This window comes from Stigmatopora nigra, chromosome 4, assembly GCF_051989575.1.
Source record: "Stigmatopora nigra isolate UIUO_SnigA chromosome 4, RoL_Snig_1.1, whole genome shotgun sequence".
In the NCBI taxonomy this organism is placed as follows: domain Eukaryota; kingdom Metazoa; phylum Chordata; class Actinopteri; order Syngnathiformes; family Syngnathidae; genus Stigmatopora; species Stigmatopora nigra.
The window spans coordinates 10,621,546-10,646,443 of NC_135511.1; the positions used below are offsets into that span (position 1 = coordinate 10,621,546).

The 24,898-nt window shown below is 39.2% G+C and overlaps 2 protein-coding genes across 5 annotated transcripts; one reads left to right on the forward strand and one right to left on the reverse strand.

Annotated features, from left to right (window-relative positions):
• Window positions 1–7,856: 7,856 nt before the first annotated feature.
• Window positions 7,857–15,146, reverse strand: LOC144195393 (protein unc-45 homolog B-like). Its single transcript, XM_077714999.1, has 22 exons — window positions 14,992–15,146; window positions 14,751–14,844; window positions 13,285–13,489; window positions 12,698–12,859; window positions 12,358–12,394; window positions 12,104–12,279; window positions 11,883–11,972; window positions 11,589–11,756; window positions 11,305–11,470; window positions 10,996–11,166; window positions 10,742–10,913; window positions 10,355–10,655; window positions 10,131–10,225; window positions 9,875–10,016; window positions 9,649–9,789; window positions 9,440–9,567; window positions 9,251–9,317; window positions 9,062–9,175; window positions 8,864–8,979; window positions 8,655–8,772; window positions 8,399–8,554; window positions 7,857–8,132 (listed from the first exon to the last, which is right to left on the reverse strand). Exons 4-22 carry the CDS (start codon window positions 12,857–12,859, stop codon window positions 7,860–7,862), a joined length of 2,793 nt encoding a protein of 930 aa, XP_077571125.1. The 5' UTR covers window positions 13,285–13,489; window positions 14,751–14,844; window positions 14,992–15,146; the 3' UTR covers window positions 7,857–7,859.
• A 61-nt stretch (window positions 15,147–15,207) lies between these two features.
• Window positions 15,208–24,477, forward strand: LOC144195394 (kinesin-like protein KIF2A). Of its 4 annotated transcripts, XM_077715001.1 has the most exons (23): window positions 15,208–15,309; window positions 15,422–15,492; window positions 17,228–17,322; window positions 17,564–17,680; window positions 18,033–18,087; window positions 18,345–18,458; window positions 18,645–18,689; window positions 19,738–19,838; window positions 19,959–20,054; window positions 20,140–20,194; window positions 20,262–20,424; window positions 20,516–20,606; window positions 20,677–20,740; window positions 20,817–20,908; window positions 21,208–21,350; window positions 21,459–21,663; window positions 21,735–21,845; window positions 21,935–22,002; window positions 22,201–22,326; window positions 22,986–23,133; window positions 23,354–23,455; window positions 23,546–23,684; window positions 23,770–24,477. In XM_077715001.1, exons 2-23 carry the CDS (start codon window positions 15,432–15,434, stop codon window positions 23,856–23,858), a joined length of 2,280 nt encoding a protein of 759 aa, XP_077571127.1. In that variant the 5' UTR covers window positions 15,208–15,309; window positions 15,422–15,431; the 3' UTR covers window positions 23,859–24,477. The 4 variants fall into 4 exon arrangements, with proteins under 4 accessions (XP_077571127.1, XP_077571126.1, XP_077571129.1 ...); XM_077715000.1 differs by having other exon boundaries at window positions 15,208–15,492; XM_077715003.1 differs by lacking the exon at window positions 22,201–22,326 and having other exon boundaries at window positions 15,208–15,492.
• The last annotated feature ends 421 nt before the right edge of the window (window positions 24,478–24,898 follow it).

The window sequence follows — 24,898 nt, forward strand, 5'->3', positions numbered from 1 at the left end:
AGTTCTAGAGAACCAACTCATTTTCAAATGGTGTCATAATGGGGGAAAGTTGCAGGTTAAAATTTGTCACAAGTCATGATATTTACCTTGCTTAAAGAAAAGCTGTGTCCCTTAAACAGGGATTACGGCAACATCTCGTGATGGCCAAGTGGAATGTTTATCCACACTCTAAGATGTAAGTTGGGAACCTGGATAGGAACAGTAATGCACAAGTAGTCAGTTAAGCAGTGTGGAAAACCTGAGCAAATCATGTTCACCGCCCCATTAATTAGTAACTTAAGGGTGAGATAAATGTTGCCACTAATTTAGAGTTAACAGTTCATAAATGAGCAGCGCTGCAGAGGACGTCTATAGGGAGTTTAGCCCAGTACACTACAACAAAAAGGCTAATGAAAAATACAGGTCATTTTCCATGCATTTCAGAGGCAGAAAATGTATGGTTTAAATGTATTTTAGAAAGTCCAGTATAACCTTGCAGGCAAGGCATTAGATAAATGTGCTCAGTGTTATCTGACTGAGCAAGGACTGCAGTTAAAAAGGCAACAGTTGCGGTGTTAAAAAAAAAAGCAACCCAAAAAACAATAGCAACATTCAACAATTGTTGTGACAAGTCTGCAGTGGTCTCACCACCTGCATATAAATGATAGATGAGGCTGCAAATTTCAAAGCACTTTTCGAACATTTGAGAACATTTATATAGCTATAATTACAATGTATCTTTCATATCAGTTTATCTTATCGGTTTGTCATTCATCGAGTCGCGATTCTGTTTTTCAACGTGTTTATTTTTTGTTAAAAGAAAGCAAAAACACACCTGATTTAAACACTGCAAAAAGGTAATAATCCATCCAAATTCTACCTTATGGAGGTTTAGGCGTGGGTGTGCGTTCATGTGCGTATGTGTGTTTAAGCCTATTTGACAGACTGCTCTCTGGCCACGCACTCTCACCTGATCCCACCCATCAGCTGGTGTTTGGTCTAACAGACTTTTCCAGAACAATCCATGAAGAGGCCAATGGCGACAGTGAACAACAGACAGAACTTCTGTTGTTCACCAAAACAAGAGTAGACAGACCAATGGGAGCATCATCCCATCATTGCATACTGCAGCAGTCTAATCCACTGCATACATCTTAAGACCTCTTATAAAACACCCAGAGTGCTATGGTCTGAAACTCTCCAGCCCTTTAAATAAATACATTTATTGAAAGAACAAAGCCAAAACAAAGTCTTCCACAATATCTTCAAAGCGGTTCTACGGACAATGCAACTGACTCCAGTCAGTCTACATGGGCGTCAAACAACTGCTCGTTTCCTGTCTTGCCAGGGTAAATACGCAATTGGAGCAGAATCAGACAATTTGGTATGATAAAAATGCATTTTTTCAGAATTGGCAGAAAGTCAAGATCATACTCTTGCTTGTCGGCTGATTTCAGCCACTTAAAAATATAAAGCAAGTTACTCTTATTATCTAATACGGAAATGGCTTGTCACATTAAAAAAAAAATCAACTGAATTCATAGTTCTTGCATCCAGCCATTCACACAAGTAGGAGGTCTATGGTCAAATTAATTGTGTAAAGTACAGTGCCACACATCCAAACAAAGAAGGTGACAGTGTGTATACATTGCATGCAGCAGTAGTTTACATTTCTGTCACCTTGGATAAGCACTTGCCACTGTTTGGTGAGTCAGTGGCTAAGTTACTCTCCTGTAGAAAACACAGAAGTCCCTTCTGTCATACCAGATCATACAGTAAGCAACAAACTTTCGTGTGTGGGCCCTACTTCACTAGATGGAAATGCTGCATCAATGAACATCATCAAATGCAGTTTTTTTTTCATCTAGATGAACTCTCACTGTCTGTAAAATTGGGCTGATAAACATCAGCTCGATTAAAGATAGTAATTTTTACACGAGTAAAACTGACAAAAGACTGCCGTCTGATAATGTTAGAAGTGGTTTCTACAGGTTTGCACTATATGTAAATAAACATCCTAACCAACCATGAATGTAGATGTTTATTGACTAAACTACGGTGAGAAGGAATATAAAATAAAAGCAGAAGGAAGTGCAAAAAAAAAAAAAAAACATTTCAGGAAATAACCGTATCACTTGTGTTTATACTTGAAACTAAGGATTCTTCCTGTCAGCAAATATACTCAGTGGATGCTATTTCTACACCGTTTGTTGATTTCACATTGAAAAGTTGTAATTTCAAAAGTTATACATAAAGTCAATGCATTGGTTTAGTTCTTTGCTTAAGTTATCGAATTCATGACGAGGCATATACTGGCAATTGATTCAACAACAGTACCTTAGGACAGTAAATAATTGTTTTTATGGTGCTGTATACTGCTATGTATACTTTCCTTTGAAATGACACATTACAAAATGTAGCATTAAGTGTTTACTTTGCAAGCACGTTGCCATAGTAGACTTGAATGCATTGTCACAACCGTTCATGGAACCTCTCAACAATACCACATTCCATACCACCATTCTGTGTTGTGTGTGACCTTTATGATGAAAGGGATGACCTTTGACAAGAAATATGAATGGCTAGATGGTAAGATCAATTAATAAGGAAGATAAAAGTAGGCTTTGCAATTTGTAGCATTTAGTGGCTTGTTTACCTCCCAGTAAGTCAAATTCGAGTGAGACTTATCAGAATATATTCATAGAAAAACCACTGCAGAGAACAAGCACTGCTGTATAGTCTACACTACTAACAATGAAGTCTATTTTAACAAGTACAATCACACACAGTAGGTCCATTGACCACACTCACTCAGTTGGTGTAAGGGTGAAAAAGCACAACCAACCCTGGGTGGATATGCTATTCGGTGTCCTTCTCTCCAGTTCCATAACTGCTTGAGATACAATGAGGAAAGGGTATCTCCAGTCAATCACGTGAGCCCACCCAACGGGTGGGGGTAGGGAACTAGAGACAATTAGATGGCTGAAAAACAGCAGCAATGTTGTCTAAGGGATCAGAGATGCACAATGAAATTCCATGCATCAAACTATATTTCTCAATGACATCAGTGCTATGCCATTTGCACCCTTTCTTCAACGACTAACGTGTCATTAACAACATCATATCAAACATCATAGACTGTCTAGGATATGAAAGATGAAGAAAGAAAAACTTGTTCAAATCCACTATGAACCTGTTCCACCCAGACATTTAAAATAGATTATAACAATTTTGGGATATCAAAAACCTGCGCTGTGCCATCATAAAAATCTATGATGCAGGTCTTCCTTTAATTTAATTTACAAACAACACTTCCCTTGGAAATCTAGGGGGAATAGCCTGTTTTAGATCAATCAATTGCGTCTCTATGCTCATTCTTTCATTTGTCATCCATATGTCTGGGTCCCCTTTGGGTGGGCCTCTTCCAGTCTTATCACTACGATGGCAGGGGAGCAGGAGGTGGGCAAGGGGGCTTAGCTGGGCCAAAACAACAAGCAGCACATCAATGACAACAAATATCCTCTCCAATGAATTATCAGAATACTCGCAAAGCTGCCAATTTTTCAGCCTCCAATGGTCTATCTAATAGGGAGTCCAATTATGCGACAATTAGGGGTACGATCTTTGGCAATAGGGCAAAAGAGAGGTCATTATAAAAGAGTTGACGTAAGAAAGCACATTTTGCATCTTTATTCAGCCTGCTCCAATGAACATGAAACTGACACTTGTGTTTGTTGACAATGTGTACAAGTCCCACAGTTCTCATATCCATATCATACATAACACAGTTCCACAAAGTAGAAAAACTCATTCACATGTATCAGGCCACTTCACCGAGTTACATAATCGGAGTTCTTGTTGGCGTCAACAAAATTCACTTGAATAGTGTAACTCTACAAATCATTTTCCACATGACAGCGGATGATATTGGAAAAATCGGAATTAGGGTTGTTTGAAGCATGAACAACTCAGACAACAGTACCTTGTCATGGGTTGCCACAGTTCTTTTTATTTGTACAATCAAGTCACAGACAGACAAATTGTAATTTATTACTATATCAATTCATTTGAAAAATGTAATACTGGGGTTCAATACAAGAAACAAGGTTGTATTTTAGCTATTTCACATTTTAAATTGGAGTTGCCATTGGTGTACAACAGCCCTGCAAACTAGAATACTCTATTTAGTAACCACTTGACTGGGTTCGGGACCTCACATTTATAACGCCTGCTTGAGTTTGTAGAATTCCATATGCTCTTGTGCAACAATCGACCGCTGGTGACAAGAATGAATGAACATAATAAAAGGAGATAACAGAAGAAAAATAAAGGCATTTAGTTTTTAAACTGTGGAGAGAAAAATGGGAAAAGATATGGGCAACCTAAACCTCAAAAAGTTAAGCAAAGACTAGGTTTATGTAGCTTTTATGGCCCTGGTCATTTTTAGCCACAAAAGCCACAGAGTCTGAATACATTTTTGGGTTGATTATAATAATTCACTTGCACTCCATATCATTTATTTCAGCTCATTAAAAGACTGTGATCTTCTGCCTTGACAATAACATGTAAAACAGATTTCTTGACAACTTCAGACTTCCTTGTTGAACCGAGTACAAGATTAACCAGCTAGAGCGTAATCATTAGAGGTAAAGCCTGAGGGCCTCCCACCATCTTGAGAGCACTCCCATCACTTATTAACCCATCACAAACTGATGACAGCACCATGACCAGCTGGCATTCTACAGAATTAATTACACCACTTTGATTTGGAAGGCAATTCTACAGATATCACAAAATATAGATTAGTGTTCGTTTTTCATAAAAAAAATGTTAGTCCCATCTGAATGGGTTGTATTTCAACTTTCCATCATGAATTTGAAGTTGCCCTTCTAGCTACCAATAGAGACTAAATCCACAGCATTTCTGGCAGTTACAACCAATGAAGTTCCCTTCTCATTGCTTCAATTGATTTAAGACATTGAAATTTCATTTCCCACTCACATTGATGTGCTCTGAATGAATTAGAAAATCTATTTCCAAAAAAAACCCCACCAGCAACCACTGCCACATTCCTTCTCTTGTCCTTGATGCACTCACTAGTGTACAATTAACATTCTTATATGGGCGATGATCACATTTAATCTCCTGTGAAGTGTACTCATTATCACGACAAAGAAGAAATGAGAACCAAACCAACCTTGTCTACGTACTGACATTAAGCGGTGTGCTTGAACCAACGTTAGAAGCAGTCTGCATTTCACTATCACATTACAGTGAGGCATTTTTATCAGAGAGTGTAACTAAGCCAAACAAGGGGGCACGCCCCTTCACGGGGACACGAGGTGTCTCAGCGACTAAGACTATTATCAGGCATGAGAGTAATCGCTGGGAACTAGCTTTGAATTATGTAACTGTCTTAAATGATCCTCATATGCTTGTTATTATGCTGCAGTCACCAATGGATCCCAAGGAGCACTGTACACACAGAGCGCTCTTTGACCGACAATCACAAGACCGCACTCAAATCCTTACAGTTCCACATAGTTGGTTCGCCTCTTCACAAGAAGCTCAGTTTGCGGACTAAATATGCTCCAATAAATCTACAATCGAGGAGAGAAAAAGTCACACAGAAATGAGTCTGGCGTAGAACACCTTGCCACACGCTCACGTACGATTAATAACCAGCATCGAAATGAATTGAAAGTTCATTCTGGCACAACCTGCCCAATTTTGGAGGCTGTGTGATAAAAGTGATGTGGCCTAGTGAGGAAACGTTATGATTTTGTGTTTGCCAATTTTTATCTGTCAATAAATGTCTAAAAGAGCATCACATTTTTTTTTCTGATTCTCATTTTTTGTCATTTACTTCATTTGGTGGTACTTGTAAGCCAGAAAAACAGTAGTAGTTTTAGAACTAGTACTATTATGTAAATTCAGAAGTTATATATATGTATGGGATACTGATAAAGTAGTTAATTTTGAAGATTAAAGCAAACAAATATTCAAACCTCTAATGTGCTGGTGCATTTTAAATCTTGTGAAGCATTACATAACACACAGATGCTGCTCACAAGGACTCGAGTTTAAAAAGTAACAGACTTGATGCAGAAAGTCCGCTGTTACCCCTAAAGACACAGCACAGCATTTGCATGAGCAATTTCCCTTTCAAATAGTAGTTTCAGCCAGTGCAGAATAACTCTGCCGAATCCAGGAAGAACTCAGGAACGTGCTAAAGGCAACCACAAACATGGAGTCTACCATAATGCAATCTACAGATAAAATCTACAACAAAATTATGCTTTTTTTTATTGTTACATTGTTTCTCACCCCCAAATTGTATACCGCTTGATAGTCAGTTTAAATTAAATAAAAATCTTTGTAAATAATATTTGTGGGATGAATGGCACAACTCAAAATCAATGACTTCAGAGCCAAAAATATTGTTACAAAAGGAACTACAAAACCACCCTTAATAAATTTTATTTTTCATATTTTGTATGTTTTAGCCATTCAAGAAGCGATTCTATTGAAATTGTCTCATTCTATAGTACACTCTACATACACAGTACATATATTCCCACAATTTTATCTCATGGAATATGTTTTATTGAAATAATTGAAAGTAAACACCATTGGGCCATATCCAATTAACTGCATTCATTTGATGGAGAATTGAAATGACTCATTGTTCTTCTTCTGATTTTTCATTAGAATGCCCTTATCAGAGACAATTAATAAATTCCACCTTTTCAATTGGCGATCAGATATTGTAATATAATTGTCATTTTGGGTCAAATAGTTTTTTAAAAAAACTGCCATCCCCTTGTTGTGCTTAGTACTTCATAGTAGTGGGTTATATTTTTAACATTCTGCTACATTCTGCAATACTTTTGCAGCATTACAAATGGATAATATTCAACCATTGTTGAAAATGAGGTAGATTAGTTAGTATCACATGATCAGAAAAATGCGAGTAGATTAACCTTACCTGCTAGTCGATCTCTTCCAGGAGGAGAGGAAATATTTGTTTTCCTTTTTCCTCGGCGGTGGTGCAACGTTATGCTGCAGTCAAGTCTGCAAAGATTTGAATAAACTCAAGCACGGTTTACGTCCAACGCTGCCAGACTTTCTCTAGCCCGGACAAACTACTCTTGTGATTAGCAGCAGGCAGGATGACAACCGAGTGGGAGTGGAAGCGTGTGTGTATATGCACGAGTGCACTGACTGTCACACACACGCGCACACGCGGTGTCATTCGGTGCAGCCTGAGTGAAAAGCACAACTTTGAAAAAAGACTCAAAACTACCTTCTGCTGGCCAAAACAGGAACAGCAATATTCTGTAACAATTGCTGCGCAAATGTTTTTCATTTCATTTCCTCTTGAACTCAACTGTTTTTGTAAAATATATGCACGTGATGCAGTTATACGAGCCTGATACTGACGTAATTGTGGTTGCAGAACTGCAGACATTGCAGAACTGTAATTGTACTGTTTTGCACTTTGAGTTGCCATCATTGATTCCCCTAATTGTAGAAATATGGAAGCATCAACAAATAATACAACTGAAAAGTTGTTTTTGGAAAAAAAAAAAGCTTTATGCAAACAATGTAAGCACACTCAAATGATTCTTTCACAACCAAAATTACACAAATTAATTTGAAACCAAAACCTGGATTTCAATTGAATCATCTACATTTTGTAGGTGATACATGTTCAAAAATTATCATATATCCATTTTTGTTAATATTGTATTTACGTATTTTTTTAGTAACCTAAATCATCCAGTGACTTCTTCAATGTGGAAAAAAAATCTGGTAAAAATGAACAACAAAGAAAAAAGAAGTATTTCTCCTTGAGTCGTGTTGTCTAAGGCCATTATTTAAGAAGGTGTAGAGAAAGGTTTAATCAGACCCAGATCCATAGCTTTGACCAGACATGACCGTGCAGCATCGATGACATCCTGCTTCTTGGGATTGTCTGCTGCCTTGCCAATCACTGACATGATTTCAAGCAACTCACTCTCAATAAGTTTCTTGGCCAGCTCGTTATCCTCCGAGTTGAGCATGTTGAACACCGTCACGAGGCCACGGTGCTGGATCATTGGGTTGGTGTGTATACACAACCTCTGTAGGATCTCAAGCCACTGAACAGTCTGTTGGGTGATAACAAACATTTAGAAGGACAGCAGCAAAGTTCTGGTTAGGTAAAATACCTTTTAAGTCTTAGTAGGCTCTTCATTTGCAAAGTAATAAGTGGAATCATTAAAAGGTGGGTCAACCCAGATCATTCCCCATGCATAACACACATGGCTTGCAAAGAAATGGTGGTATATTTTGTTGGATGAAAGTACATTGATGTGTTGTCAAGGAGACCTAAAAGTAGTTTTCATGCCACGTCTCATTGTGTTGGAATACGTACCACAAGTGTGATCATGGTGCAGAGCTTCTTCTGAGCAGCAGTAAGCATAGCCAATGCTCCAGCTGCAGCAATCTGCAGCGTCTCATCATCCTCTCCACTGAGTAATACAAGCAGCTTCAGTTTATCATTACCTTCCTCTAGGTAGCGCTCTTGTACCTACCAAAAAAAATAATACGTTGTAAAATGCCAGCAAACAGAACACATCTTGTATTGGAAATGTGAAAATGTGACCATAATAATGTACTTATAGTCTTACTTCTTTGCACGTCACAAGGTTGCACATGCATTCAGCTGCAGCTTGTCTGATCTGTTCATGTTCTTCAAACATATAGCTCTCAATATCAGGTAATGCATTCTCTTTCACAATCTTTGTCCTGCAAAATTCATACAGCAAATGTACATTAAAGCTGGGAATATATGATATGTGCAATAAGTACACACACATGGTAGGGAATGTAGCAATACCTTAGTTTTTCACTAAAACCTGCAAAGTTGGTAAGGCCTCGTAGGGCCTCAAAATTCTGGATTCCATCTCTGTCTGTGTGTAGAAGGTTTACTAATGGCCTAACTACCTCATACACCTTAGGAGCGAGACAGAATGAATGAGTAAACATGCTGAGAAAAGTATTTTAAAAAAGTCATTGTGTTAAGTCTTTCTCTTACTCTTTCACCAGGAAAGGCCATCTCTGGATTTGAAATGGATGCAATTCTGGCAAGTGCATGAGAGGCCTTTACTTTTCCAGCTTCTGTCCCTTCCAGAGCTAGGGGGATTAAAGCCTGATAACAAAAGAAAAATGTATTTTTAGTCAGATTTTGACGCATTTCGGTGACTATCCGAAAAATGAAACTCACCTTTCCTCCACCATGGGCAACAAGTGTACCACGGTCTTTAGGATCCTCAGACAATGCCAGGAATACCCTGTAGAAAAAAGTAAACAAAATCAGAACATATGGAGAAACCTATGTAGAATAATATTAGACTCACACAATATAGTTTTTGGTAGAACACATCTCTACTTTGAGTCTTCTTTCCATTCATACCTTGATAGCATTTCCTTGGTTTGGTCCGTCAGAATAGAATTGTCAGCTTTAACCATTACAGCAAGAGCAGATGTGACCCCAGCTTTGAGCAGCCTCTTAACTCTCTTCTCAATAAAGTCCTTCTTGTCCTGAAATTCAATTTGGAACACAATGTAAAAAAAAGTCTGTGTATTGTTAACGTGTGCATTGGTGTTTGCAATTTGTTGTACCTTAGGATGTTGCTCAGGCACGTGTTGTTTTGAGAATTTAGCCAACTGTACCAGCTCAGGGATAATCTCTTTTTTTTCATAGGTGTTGGTGCAGTTTACCAATGTGCACGCCACTGCGTATATAATGGTTTTATCTTTAGACTGAGAAAAAAAGGGAGTTATTCCATTTGCAGTGTAGAACTGGATAAGCAATGTATATTCAAGTTTTCACTTGAGTCTTTTTCACCTTGGCTAGTTCAAACATGGCTTTCAATGCTTGCTCGTCCTCAACAAAGTCATCTTTCACATCAGCATCATTAGTTAGGTAAGCCAAACCCTCAACAGCCCATTTCCTTGTTTTGGCATCAATCATAGGATTGCACAGCCATCTACAAAGGTAAACAAAAAGCAGTTATTTTTTTCAAATACAAGTGGATAGTTAGATACTTTGGTTGAACTTTTGAGCTAAAACTAGATTGACAACAAGAACGCCAGTATCTCACTTTCTGCACTGCTTGGCTAACTTCTCAGTGGAGCCTTCAGCAAACTGTCTTAAACTGTAATCATCACCTCCTGCTGAGCCGAGTTTGCAGAGACCCTGTAGAGGAGATTCAGTGACATAAATTGCAAAACTAGGATTGTATTTTATGCCTAAAATGATGACATTGTTATTTCTAAATGACATTCCCGGACACAAATTTCCACTCTTCATCCTAGGTACACTCACCACCAGCGACCGTATCTTAATCTTCTCATTTTTGGTCTTCTTATAGATGTCTTTAAGTAACGACACACCATTGGTGATGATGAAACTGGCGCGGCTCATCTTTGTCGAGGCATGGATGAGCGCCTCCACTGCCACCATCTGGTCCACCTCACGTTCAGAGCCACATAGCGCCACCATCATTTCCATGATGCCCTGCCTTCCAACCAATGCATTCCCAACATCAAATGGACCTTGCAGCAGCCCCGAAACCACGTTGATGGCGTGAATTGTTTTATCCATGTCGTTAGGATCGATTTTGGATCTGCGGAAATGATGGGGATGTTAGTAGTGGTTGGAAAATATCATCTAGCTGGTCTGGAATTCCTCAGAAAGGAGAAATGGACATACTTAATGTACTCATCACATATATCCCTGAAGTTGTTTCTCTCCGGGTCACACGTGAGATCATCATAGAGCCGGTTGAGTAGCACGCTGGCAATTAGCTGGGTGTTCTCAGTCAAGGGCAATTGGTCAGGAAGTTCAGGAACCTGACCACACACCTTGAGAATCTTCTTGAGACCTGTACAATGAATGGGTTGTTAAATAAGTGATGCCTTTTTTTGTGGTTCTCAAATTAATACTGGACTTTTTCTTTGTCTCACCATGATCAATAGTAAAGAGAGTCCTTGAGTTGTTATGCTCATTTTTTCCTTTGCGAGGGACGTTCTTGCTCAGGAGATTCAATGCCTGGTCTCGGCCATGGCCAGACACCTTTTTACTGCCAACCATCTCCAGTAAAGACAGGAGAATAGTCTTCAGGTCTTTAGCAGCATCTATGATGGACATTAAGGATAACATTTAATGCAAAGCACACCCACAGATTTCTCTTAATGGTGATAAATACCAAGGGTAACTATTTTCTGCATTACCTTCTTATACTAACAATTAAAGATAACACAAACAAGTCTCACCTAAAACCAAGGACTCCTCTTTCCCATATTCTCTTTTATCACCGCCTGTGAGGGAATCGTTGATGCATTGGAAGAGATTGCATGTTGCCAGTGCAATCTCCTCACTGTCAAATGCCATTATACTGCACAATTTATCAATGGCCACCATGTGAATAATGGCCATTGCCTGAAAAGAACATTGTGAAAAGAAATTTACTTATTTATGAGATTTTACTTCCAGACTGACATGATAAATAGGTGCATGCTCATAAGCACAATCCTTTTCATCTATATTCAAGTCCCACCCGAGCTTTATGTCCTGTGCACATTCCCGAAAGAGTGCGAATAGCAGCGAGGATCATCTCAGATTTTCCTGTCTCCATCATGTTGAGGAGGAGAGGCACACCATTATTCTGGAAGATTCTTTCTGATCCCGCATCATCTCTGGCTAGCACAATCAGGTTGTTGGCAGCCTACGTATACACAGAAAATATAGATTCAGTATTGTAAGTGCAATTTGTTGTGCAGTAGAATGGATAGATTCTCATGAAAGGTTGGAATGAGTTGAGCTTTCAATTTTAAATAAAAAGAAAATGCACCTTTTCTTTCTTGTCCTTTTCCATATCATCATCGAGAAGAATATCAAACATGTTCTGTACTCTTGAATCTGTGGAGAATGTTGTTTTGAGCTGAAATGAAAACAGGAATATATTAATCTCTGCGGATGTCTCAACATATATACTCGGGCAAGTGATGTAAATATTTTTGCTTATGTATTGTGATGGCATTGTTAACTGGGTTTGATTCATTCAAAACTGACCTTAGTCTGGATTTCAGCCCCCAGCCTGCGAAGAGCCTCCAGAAACGTTTTGTTCTTTGGTTCAATGGTCGCACATCTTTGTGCATCTTTGAAGGCCATATCAAGTTTTCCAAGCTTTTCCAGAGCTTGGCAGCGTCTGTACAACGCTTTGATGTCAGCAGCATCAACGTCAATAGCTGTATAAGGTGAACAAAACATTGAGGTTTACTATTTGTGTTATAATTAATATTCAATTGTGTGTTATTATATGGTACCTTTGGATGCATCGGAGGCTGCATTGGAATACATTTCCTTTGAAGTAAAAACAATACATTTTGTTATTTTTTCTGCAAATACTGCATCTATGCTCTGTACCAAATATCCCAATTCCAGTGCACTGGAGCCTATACCAAAAAGCTCTGGTCTATAGCCAAAAGTACGGCACAAATAGAAAAACTGCGATTTGTGCTTACATTTACCCAAAAATATTAAAAATATATAGTCTTTAATTAACCTACTATGCATTTATAAATGTGGGCAGAAAGTGCTGCCCCAAACTAAAAATCCACACAGGCACAGAATAATGTTAATTAAAAAAATAAAAACATTTCTTACCTTTTTCAGATAGCATGCAGCTCTGTTTCTGTAAATAACAGCCAAGACCTTCTTGTCTTGACAAACACTGATTGCTTTAGTATAAGACTGAATAGCCTTGTCAAAATCTCCTGCTTGGAAATGTTTGTTTCCCTCATCTTTCAACTGGATTTGGTCTTCCATCTATTAGAAAGGTTTAAAGGATTTAATACAATTATCATGCAAAAATATATTAAGCAAGCCATCTATCAGACAGGAGCTCCAAAAAGTGACTGAATACATTAATTCCATTTTTTTTAACTGCGCTAAATCTCACCATTGTTTGTAATAGGTGTCTTGTTGAACTGAATCTTTGACAGGGTGCGGTTATAGCACATGCTATCTCTCATACACGTCTATCTGCAACTTTAAATGTCTCCCTGCAAGCCTTTTTTGGGCATGGTGCCCTGAGCAGTGTAACAAATGCTTTCCCAATGGACAGAGATGTGCAGTTACACACCCCCTGCAACAACGATCCCCTTCTCTTAATGTATGTATAACCCCCAAAAGCTTCAAAACCTACCCACCCACAAACATAAATAAAAAATAAATAAAAAAATAGGACAAACCTTCTGCAATGCCCTTTACCTTGTTTTTCTTTGAAATCAATATTTCTCCCAATCAATGTCCCAAAACTTGATGAGATTGTCAATGGGTATTTCTAACCTCCTCCACTGCAACCCCCAATTATATTTGTCGTCACGATGAGGTGGGACAAATCATGGTGGACCTTTAATGACAGATGAGGGGGGCCACAAGAAGGAACAAATTCCCCTGAGAAAACAATAAAAACCTTTATTGAAATAGTTTGCTATACTTAAGATGACTTGTGTCATAGAAGATATTTCAGCAGGGTACAGGTAATACTTTGAGGAATATCATATTTTTGTAAATGTGTATCTGACATAAGCAACCCCACTCCCCATGATGGTCTACGCCTGATAAGGGTTATTTAGGGTACAGACAGCTGAGAACTCACTAGCGAATGCCTGTTGCAAGTGGTGAGGGTGGAGGGGGGTGGGGATGTGTGTGTGAGGTGACAGCTGGAGGGTCCACGGAGTAAACTAGTAGCTTCTGGAAAGAGAAAGATCTGGAGCGTTCAGATTGGTGGGGGAGGTCAGCTGTGAGAGTAATAAGTGGGGTTAAATGGCACATGTCTGTTGATGTGTTTTGTCAAGTGTAAACAGCTTGTGTGTATCTTAAAAATTACTCAAGCATTTCTTTAAATAATGAGATTGCCAGGGTTTCTTTAGAACGTGTGCTTTCTTCATTTTTCATATTCTTCTTAGTAAGGGCACTAAAATTGGATACACATTTGTGCAAACATTTCAGCTATCGTTATGTGTGGGTTGTACTCCTGATGCTGTTGATGCTGTATAAAAGTAAGGTGTATAAAATGATACCTGTCAGAAAAATAAGGACAACTGAAGTGCAAATAACTTTTCACAAATGACTTGACTGTAAGTAAATGTTTTCAAATAATTATTTTTTTATTATTACTTAAAGGATTCATCATATACAGTATAATAAAACCTGTTGGATTGTTGCATAATCTGTTATTTGAAGACTGAAGAAAATTGCAATGTTTAATTTCTCATTGCATCTAATTTTCTGAACCACATTATCCTCACTAGGGTCACAGGGGGTACTGGAGCGAATCCTAGCTGTCTCCGGGCCAAAAGCGGGGGACACCCCGAATCGGTGGCCAGCCAATCGCAGGACACGTGGAGACGTACAACCATGCACACTCAGCCAAAGATAGGGGCAATTTAGAGTGTCCAATCAGCCTACCATGCATGCTTTTAGAATTCGGGAGGAAACCGGAGTACCCGGAGGAAACCCACCCAGGTACATGCAAACTCCACACAGGTGGACATGACCTGGATTTGAAGCCAGGGCCCCAGAGCTGTGGGGCCGACGTGCTAACCACTCGCACCACCGGGCCGCCCTGTTTAATTTGAAACGCGAAATATATTGAAGCTGTATATAGCCTTTTCAAAACAATACATAGAATGTTCACGAACAAATCACTTACAATAGTGAAACAGGGGATACCCAGTATTATATTTGTTTTTTGTGCCCCACTTCATTGTATCTTTTTCACTTGATTGAAGAACTGAATGTTGCTTCTGCAACAAAAAAAAACATACATCAGTCATAAAAGTTTTAAAAAAAAACAACAGCTCAAAATTACAGTGATTTTGGTCAAGGTTTTGCATTTTAATGGGTTTAAAAATGTAAAACATACTGAACATATTCGAATGATAATTTCTCACCTCTTACAAAATGAGGTACTACAGTGCATGATGTCGAGTGGCTTTAACGACACAATAAAAGATAACTAGAATAAAAACGGCTCATGACGCCTGCAAAATTCGTAAGTTGCTCTGAAACAACCAGGAGTGTATCAAAGTGATGAAACAGTCTATCATAGGCGTCATTTTTTACAAAGTACAGTCGGTGCTTGCGAAAAATCACACCAGTCACTCACCGTCGCGGTGCGGTCAGCATCACCAACCAACCAGAAGTCTGTGCGCTTTATTTACTTCCGGTTCCTGAAAGGAAGTGGACCCACGCTGCACCGGAACTGGCCTGTGAGCTGGAGCTTTTGCGGGCAGGCTCCTCACAATTCCTACCATTAACCGAAAGGCTCCTTCCGCCCTCATCGCTTGCAGATCTTTAGTTTTTACTTGTTTATTTGTACAGGGAATGTAGAATGGCGGTGGCATTTGGGAATCTCGACGTGGGAACGTGGGTGGAAATTAAACGCAGTGACGGTAAGTTTAGGGCGAGTCGCTCTTGTATAGTTCCGTCGCAGTTTGAACGGCTCGCCCAAGTTGTTTGGGGAGCTTTGTTGCTGTGGTGCTGTTGAATGCAACGATGGATCTTTTATAGTTGGCAATGTTTTAACTGACGGATAAATGGCAATCTCACTCAATATTTCATCTTCTCAACACAAGGCTCATTCATTCTATATTTGGATTCATCTCATGATCAACCGGCGTCCCCATTTTACTTTGGATCATAACAAAAAGCTAAATGCTCATAGATCGCACCATTTGAATTTCACATTTCCAAAACGTGCATTTTCAAAGTGTTTGCATTCAAGTAGTTGCTTGTTCCCAGACTAACTTGGAGCGATTCATTGATGAGCATTAAATAGGGATTAGCTTAATGGCTAATGCTAACGTAACCGGCTTCTTATGGCAGATCTTAAACAGGGTGTTATGTATGTGTGTGTCATCTTGTCAAGTTTTTAACCGGATGACAAATGCAAACGTTCTAGATGTTTTTTTCAAATAGTTTTCTTGGCACAAATGTTAATAGCGGGTGGTCGACCTTGTAAATGGTAGTTGCTATGGATACCCCGCGATGTCCACAACAACATGGTGATATAACGTGCAATGGTATTAAAGGAATACTCTGCTCTTAAATTCGTGTTCATTATGCTCTTTATCCTTCGGCTATTTGTCCTTAACCTTTCATGTTATGTTCATGTTACCGGGAGCTATATTCAGTATAACTCATGAACATTTTATTCTGCCCATTGTATTGTTTATTTTTGCTCATGGAATCAGTCTGAAACCATACAATTAGTTTAAATGTGACAGGAGTGGTTCACAGGCCCCCTTGGTATTTCAGTTAGTGCAGTCTTCAACTAGCCGTCAGAGCAGGGATTTCCCTCTCAGCAGGGGGTAGATGGTGAGACGCACGCAGATCCTCGCCAGATTCAGGTCACCACCCCATCTGTTTAAGGCAGCATCCTTATTTCTAACATCCCTCTATGCTTTTTTTGTGATTGTCATAGGTACATGGAAGAGATCTGCTTAAAACCAAATTAATCATTCGTACATTATACTCTATCTCATAATAACACTCGTGTGTTGTGTGAAAGCAAGGTCATTTGTGGCCCTTGACCTGTTATTGATGCTTTAGAGACTTGTCGTTCATCTGGCTTTTGGTGCACCCGATACTTTTAAGACTGTTAGCCTCTGCAAATTATCAGCTTGTTTTTGTATAAAATTAGGGCACAGTGGACACAAAGGATTCTTTCAGATCAACTATGTACTGTGAATGTGATGGACCACAGTGTCTTATGAATGACAGGGAACAGTATTAACTAGTGTGACCTGTATTTTCATGTATGTAGGCAGGTGGAGGTGGTGTTTAGACTCATGAAATAACTCACAATTACAACTATTGTCAGCGTTAAATGAGGCACACCTCTTGGTTAATTGCATCCACTGGTTTACGCACATTGGGTGTGTCAGGACTCTGGGAGAATTTTAGAACCTATAGTGCACAAGCTAAGCGAACAATGTAACTAACGTGTGAATGGACCAATATGGCCCTATTTGTTTTTTTATTATTATTTCAGTCTGACGCTAAGGAACTGCTAAATCAAGACTGAGTTTATTCATTTTTAATGTTAAAACAGTATCATGGGTGTGCTCAGAATGAGATCTCTTTCAGCTTTAAATATTCTGGCTCTCTTTTTTCATTCTGAAACAGGTCGCATACATGAGGCATTTGTGACATCCCTGAATGAGGACAATGAAAGCGTTACTGTTGAGTGGATGGAGAATGGAGATACAAAAGGGAAAGAGGTATACAACAATTCATCGCTCATCAAACCACTGAATAATTAATGAGAAGACATAAGTCTGGATGATTTTATAACAGTCCTGCATAACATGCAATGCAAGAGGGCAGCCACACTTACTATATAGGCAACTTTAACCTTTGCATCTTTGTTGGGGTGGTTATGCAGTAATGCATAACAATGAACTGCTTTTAACACTCAGGCTTATGTCAAAATGACTAATAAACTCTCCTGTCATCATGCAGATTGATTTGGAGAGTATATTTGCACTTAACCCTGATTTGGGTCCAGATGAAGAGCCTATCCGGAGTCCAGAGACCCCCCTTCCAAATACCGGTGTGAAGGTTAATAAAATAGCAAAAGTGAGTTGTTTTTAAATTAAAAATAAGAAAAAAGTCATTAGCATCCTATATATTTTGTGATGTTTGCTATAGCATGCATGAACGTATTTAATGTTATAATGCTGAATGTGTCCAAAAGATGCATAGTATGTTGCAATCGATGTGATTAAAACAGACCTATACACTAATTAACAATAATATTGTTTTTACAGTATTTAACCGTTTGACTCCTAGGTACTTCATTAAAATCGTAAATTAGGGATTTATTAAAAGAATGAAAACTAAATGAAACAACATTTATTTTCAACTCAAGTATAATGCATTGATTAAAAATCAGCTGATCGCACTCATAAATTCTGGCTTCGTTTTGCAGAATCGTGGAATAATAGCACCTTCAAAGATCGACACTCCATCCAGGGACAGCCGAGGTCTGTTTGGAAATATGAAGGCTATTTTCTTAAATTAATGCTCAACTCGGACATTTGAGTTTTCTTTTTTAAATACATAAAGGTAATTTATTGAACCTATGTAATAACTATTGTCCTTTAACTAAGTTGCAAAGAGGGGGGGGGGGGGGGGGGGGATTATGTGTTATCTGTAAAATACATGTCCATTCTCACCTTGTGAGTTTTGAGTGAAGTGAAATCAATACATCTACGTATATATAAATGGTTTTGCTTTCCAGTGATTCCGAACCAGGCCCGACCCCATCAGTCTCAACACGCCGAAACAGCACCAGCCCCCCCATCACAGCAGGCTCAGCCGACCCAAGCCCCCACACAGCAGCAGCTTCAGAATGGTAATGTTGAAGTTCTTACCACAGTGTACTACCTCTTATAGCTTCCAGTGTTAATATTTAATTGGCAAACTTATTTGGTCAAGTGCACTAACAATTTTAACCTACCAATGTTGTGATGCTTGACAAAAGTGCCCCCCCTCTTTGAGTTATGAATATCTTAATGTTTGTTGACCACGTTCATTACAGACTGTTTACATCAACCGCTAACCAGAAAGGATTTGGGACAACTTTGTATGTACCACTTACTTGCTATTGTTGCATTTTGGGTATTGTAATAGTTTCTAATAGAATCTGGCAGGTGTCTAGCCTTAAATGGAGTGGTGAGTGAATCAGTAAAATAAAATAAAAACCTGGTAAAATCTCACATTCAGAATTAAAAGATTATGATGTGAAGAATTACCTGCCTAATATAAATCAGTAGTTTGGACATTCCCTTTTCTTGTGATGATCTGCAGTTAAAAATAATTCTTGTTTTGTAACAAGATAATGTGAAATGTTTTACAATAAAACTTGTTGAAGGTTCTTTATGTATTTTTATGGAAATTATGGAATTGGCATAAATCTGTGATCGGCTAGAAAAATAATCTTACTTAAAATTATTATTTTCTTATTCTCAAAATGTCTGCCAGATACTATTTTTTTCCAGCCTGTGTTGTCACTGGTGTTGGTGCTATTGTCCCGATTCAACCACTCTGACGAGATAATTTTTTGGGTGTCAGCCAAGCAGTTTAAAATAATGGTAAAGTTTTGGAAAGATCCTGCTATCATTGACAAGCTTGGATTTAATATACAAACATTAGTGATGGTCCTGACCTAGCACATTAAATCCTCCTAGATTAGAGGACATTATGTATCACTCTCGTTGGATATTCTGTCTGTTTTGGGAAGTAGAGAAAGCAGGATTGAAATTTGGTGCTTTCTTTGGAGAGAGATGAGGTGGTGGGCGAACACACACACACACACAAACAGCAAATATTCAATTTGGGCTATCTCTGGTGTCTGGTGTTTGGAGATTTGGGTTTATGAAAACACTTGTGATTTAAGGAGGATGCTTCAACAGAAAATTAATAAATTGTTGTTAAAACCAGGTTTTCCATCCCCCTTGTGCCCTGCTATTGACTGGCCACCAATTCAAGGAGTCCCCCCACCATACCCTACCCCTTTCCCCCGACCCTTATGAGAATAAGTGGTTCATAAAATGAATAAAGGATTGCTATTAACAGTGTGACTAATTTCAAGGAAGCAATTTGATATGCTTCTTCCTCTTGTCTTGTGGCAGCCAGGAGGAAGTCAAACTGTGTGAAGGAGGTTGAGAAGCTACAGGAGAAAAGGGAGAAGCGCCGTCTCCAGCAACAGGAGCGCAGGGAAAAGAGGGCTCAGGTATAGGGATATCATTTCCCCTCCATTACAAGTATCATTCATTTTCAAATGTCTTGTTTTAAAGTTAATTAAGGGGTGTTAAACACTTATTTAATTAGTTTATGCAAAACTTTTTTGCAGGAGGTGGACACAACCATTCCAAATTATGAGATTATGTGCATGATTAGAGATTTCCGTGCAAGTCTAGACTACCGGCCTCTAACCACAGCAGATCTGGTGAGATGAAAGCAAAGCCTTTTCACCTTGAATCTACTACTTTCAGCAATACGATATTTAGTGCAACATTTTATTGTGTACGCAGATTGAAGAACATAGAATATGTGTATGTGTGAGGAAACGTCCACTAAACAAAAAAGGTATGGTGTTTTACGTGTTTAAATGCTTTAGAATGGGTTATTAATTCTCCCCTTGCTTTTGATTCAGAACTTACCATGAAGGATTTAGATGTGCTAACCATTCCAAGTAAAGACGTGGTGATGGTGCACGAGCCTAAACAAAAGGTAGACCTTACTCGTTTCTTGGAAAACCAAACTTTCCGCTTCGACTATGCCTTTGACGACGCTACCACCAATGAGATGGTTTACAGGTAATAAACTTTTTTCAATAATAAAACTAATCTCAGTATTAGGGGTGTGTGTGCCTGAAGAAGTTCTCTGATGTTCTTTGTCATCTTAAAGGTTCACTGCCAGACCATTAGTGGAGACCATATTTGAAAAGGGTATGGCCACGTGCTTTGCCTATGGGCAAACAGGAAGCGGTAAAACCCACGTGAGTTGAATTACCAATTGAAATCAATTTCATATATTTTCTCAAGTCCTGAAACAGTTTTATGTTTTAGACAATGGGGGGAGATTTTTCTGGAAAGAACCAAGACTGCGCTAAAGGAATTTACGCATTGGCTGGTAAGTCATAGGCTGTGTGAGCCATTGTCTGGTGTCATTTTTGAAAATGTTAAAAGTCAACATACTTTTTGTCTAGCTCGGGATGTATTTCTCATGTTGAAGAAACCCAACTACAAGAAATTAGAGTTACAAGTCTATGCGACCTTCTTTGAAATCTACATTGGAAAGGTGAGTAAACTGTAATCCGGTGTTCCATGGCTATTATGACTTTATCCCTTTGAGATCATTTAAACCCAAAATATTCAGTTATTGTTAGCCATTATCAGGTTGTCTTTATTTTGTATAATATAAATTATAATTAGCATAAGTTACAATAGTGTAAGTTCTAACAATTTTTAATATTGTGACCTACAAGACTAAAAAGGTGGGCACCAGGTCTTTAGTTTTTTTGTGGTTGAGTTACCAAGAAATAAGTGTTTTCGCCTAAAAAAAGGTTATTTTGATGGCTGCTGTGTATCTTTTATAAGGTGTTTGACTTGCTTAATCGAAAAAACAAACTGAGGGTGCTGGAAGACCGAAACCAGCAGGTGCAGGTTCTGGACCTTGAAGAAAAAGAGGTCAAGTGTACGGAGGATGTCCTGAAACTTATAGAATTGGGCAACAGCTGCAGGTATGTGTTAAATTTGAAGCAGTTGGTGATGGACTGCATCAAATGCAACTTGCTACCTTGTTCATCATAATAATAATAATATTTCTGTGTTTTTTTTTCCTTCCAAAGGACATCAGGGCAAACGTCGGCCAATGCCCACTCATCACGCAGCCACGCTGTGTTCCAGATCATTCTACGGAGGAAGGGGAAGATGCACGGCAAGTTTTCGCTCATTGACCTGGCTGGGAATGAGAGGGGTGCTGATACTTCAAGTGCCAACCGCCAAACTCGCCTGGAGGGTGCAGAGATCAATAAAAGCCTGCTGGCCCTCAAGGTTTGTGTGATGTTAAATGAGTGGCTGAATGGTCTCAATTGTAAGGTTTTTGCACCTTCCCTTCATTTCAGGAATGCATCAGGGCTTTAGGTCGAAACAAGCCGCACACGCCTTTCCGAGCCAGTAAACTCACTCAGGTTTTGCGCGACTCCTTCATTGGTGAAAATTCCCGCACTTGCATGGTGAGTCCGTTACTTCTGGGATGTGTTGTTCCTCCCCGTGTCTCCTTGAATGTCTTCACCTGATCTGAATTTGTTCTTTACTTTTGCAGATTGCAACCATCTCTCCAGGAATGACATCCTGCGAGAATACCCTCAACACGCTTCGCTATGCCAACAGGTGCTCTTATGGTCACTGTGTACAGTCTATATAGAATTACAAATCACCTTCATAGTTACTGAATTTTACTCGCGATTAATCTGAACTTTTTTCTTATTCTTGTTAATCCGGTGTGACTCTATCCCTCTTTTTTCGCTATTCCTCTTGCCTTTCCCTATCTCCTCTCTCCCATGCCGCCCCCACAATGCGCCGGAGTAGAGTGAAGGAGTTTGGGATTAGTCCATCAGACATCCCCTTCTCTCAGGGTGTTCAGGGGACTCACCCTGAGTTATCGCCAACCAATACTTTTGAATACGATGACTTTGTGGCTGCTCCCACTGGCAGGTCAAGCACTTGAAATGCACGACACAATCACTAAGGCTTTTGTTCCATTGGCACAATGAGAGCAACTACAAGAGTTTAATTCATAATTTGAAGGTTTGCAGTACAGTTTAAAAAGGATGAGTACAATTTCACTTCCTAAAAAGGGACAGATCTTGTAATCTTGTTTGATAAATACTTGGAGCGCAACAAAGCTCTGGTTGTGTAACTCATTGTGCCGCAACGTGTCTCGTGACTCATCTTCACAGCCTTTTTTTTTTCTTTCTCACCTTTCACCTCTTTCGGGACCCATCCATCAACTTTTCACCTTTTATCTGCATGTGACTGGCACTCTTTTCTTTGGCTTCAAAAGCAGCATTTTTTCTTTCACTTCCATGTTTGAGCAATCACCATCAGTGGTCATACATACACACACACACACACACACGACGATTGTCCAGTTAGGCACATTTTACCCTCGCAAATCCCCTAGAATGTGTAGGCCAGACACATTGGTGAGGGGAGGAACATCAAAAGATCATTATTATGGCATCCGCACCAACGATTTCTCAAGATGCATGACTTCACTGCTCCTATGATATCATCAGTCTTTGCCACATTCAGCATCCAGCACGGTTGAACGTTATCAGCCCTGACTAAATCAATGTACATTTGGGTTCCAGGGTGAAGGAACTTACGGTGGACCACAACCAAGGGATGGAGGGAGGCCGAACCAATATCCACACAGTCAACCAGCTGGACATGCTGGACGAGGAATGGCAAAACAGCTCACCGCAGAGAGACGACCTGAAACTGCTCTGTGAGCAGAATGTAAGTACTAGTTTGGGATTTTGATATTCAATCTTTGTTGTATCATTTAACAACAAAAATGTGCTTTTGGAAACAAAAAAAGAATTTTGGGAAATAGTTTGTTGAATTTTAATTCGCTAAAATGTCAGATAATGGTGACAATTAAAAGACCAAATTTGATCAAAAGTAGTTTGCAGGACTTATTTGCGTGAATCCCAATGAGGCTCCCTTTTTTTCATAGGAGGAAGAAGTATCTCCTCAGCTTTTCTCCTTTCATGAGGCTGTCTCTCAGTTGGCGGAGATGGAGGAGCAGGTCCTGGAGGACCACAGAGCTGTTTTCCAGGTCAGATCAAGAAAGAAAGCTGTACCTTTCAACTCATTTTTATTTATGAAAAAAATATTCTCCACTGCAAGCAAGTTTTTCCATGTTCAGGAGTCCATCAGGTGGCTTGAAGATGAGAAGGAGCTCCTGAAAATGACAGTAGAGGAGGTGGACTATGATGTGGAATTGTATGCGACTCAGCTGGAGAAGATCCTGGACCAGAAAATAGACATCCTCACCGAGCTCCGAGGTTTGTCGAAAGAAAAAAGCTGAGGAAAATAGTGTTCCCTGTAATCCCACGGCACCGACCTCTTATCTGGTTTTGTCTTGGACAGATAAAGTCAAGTCTTTCCGCTGTGCTCTCCAAGAAGAGGAAAAGGCAAGCAAGCAGATCAACCCCAAGCGGCCACGAGCTCTTAACTGACTGAGGAGTTGGGAAGAAAAACCACTAGACAGACGTTGGCCTGAGAAAGCACAAAAAAAGGACTGAACTTTCCTACAGGCTTAAAAAGTTGCAACTGTAATGACTTTTATATAGGGAATAACTTGCTATGGTCTTGTTAGGAAATTTAGAACACTTGGGAAAGCATTGTTTTTTTTCCTTCTGACGAGGAATGTTTAACTCTAACCATTCTTCTTAAATTATTTTCTTTAATACTCGCTTGTACTTTTGGACTTGGTTTCCCAAGTTTTGCCACACAAAAACTCAGGTTGGTTTACGGTTGATCCAGCTAACTTGTAGTCTGCATGTGCACTGATGTTATAGCATCTTAATGCCTTTTGGCACTATATAGTATATTCATGACCCATATGCAGTCTCTTTCCCCCCCCCACTTTTTACCAATGTGGACGAAGCAGTGGAGTGAAATGCACTTCCTCTTGTTCCTCCAAAACATTTTTAAGTGTAGCTTGCTCCCATTCGTGCCATTTTATGCCATGAGGCAATAGTTTCTAAACTAATGTGACATGTTTTTTCACCGGTTACACTTTGTTATAAAACTGGAAAGGAAGAACCTGACAATAAATGTATAGTGAAAAACAAAGTTTTCGAGTTTGGTAATTAAATTGGGTTGTTAAAATGTACTTAGTATTTTTGAGTTAATGCCATGGCTTCAATTGATGGCAATAGATGATTTTACTGGGGTTCTATAGCGAGTGATTGATCACTGTCAGCCACCCACCCAAAATAGATGGGATGCCTATCGCTGTCAATGGCAAACATTACTCAATACCAGCCGTCAGTTGCAGTGAATGATCAACAAAATACACAGGTATAGTTATTAAAGATTTCTATGATGTTATCACAGTTCGCAAATTAGACTAAAGCCATTTAAAGTCATTTAAAAAGCGTAATAAGGCAAAAACATTTGGTGTTTTTAGACATTTGTTTTTATTGCTGAGCAAAGCAAAAGGATAAAACATTAAAAAGAAAAACAACTTTGGGAACCAGTTCACATTGCTGAA

Excerpts from the sequence above, each read along its gene's own strand:
- LOC144195394 (XM_077715000.1), top strand. The coding sequence starts at position 15,432 with ATGGCGGTGGCATTTGGGAATCTCGACGTGGGAACGTGGGTGGAAATT. Across the intron at positions 19,839-19,958 it reads GCAGGGAAAAGAGGGCTCAG|GAGGTGGACACAACCATTCC; the intron begins GTATAGGGATAT and ends ACTTTTTTGCAG. Across the intron at positions 20,741-20,816 it reads AGGAATTTACGCATTGGCTG|CTCGGGATGTATTTCTCATG; the intron begins GTAAGTCATAGG and ends CTTTTTGTCTAG.
- LOC144195393 (XM_077714999.1), bottom strand. The coding sequence starts at position 12,859 with ATGGAAGACCAAATCCAGTTGAAAGATGAGGGAAACAAACATTTCCAA. Across the intron at positions 9,176-9,250 it reads TTGCCCATGGTGGAGGAAAG|GCTTTAATCCCCCTAGCTCT; the intron begins GTGAGTTTCATT and ends TTTTGTTATCAG. Across the intron at positions 8,773-8,863 it reads GGTTTTAGTGAAAAACTAAG|GACAAAGATTGTGAAAGAGA; the intron begins GTATTGCTACAT and ends TGAATTTTGCAG.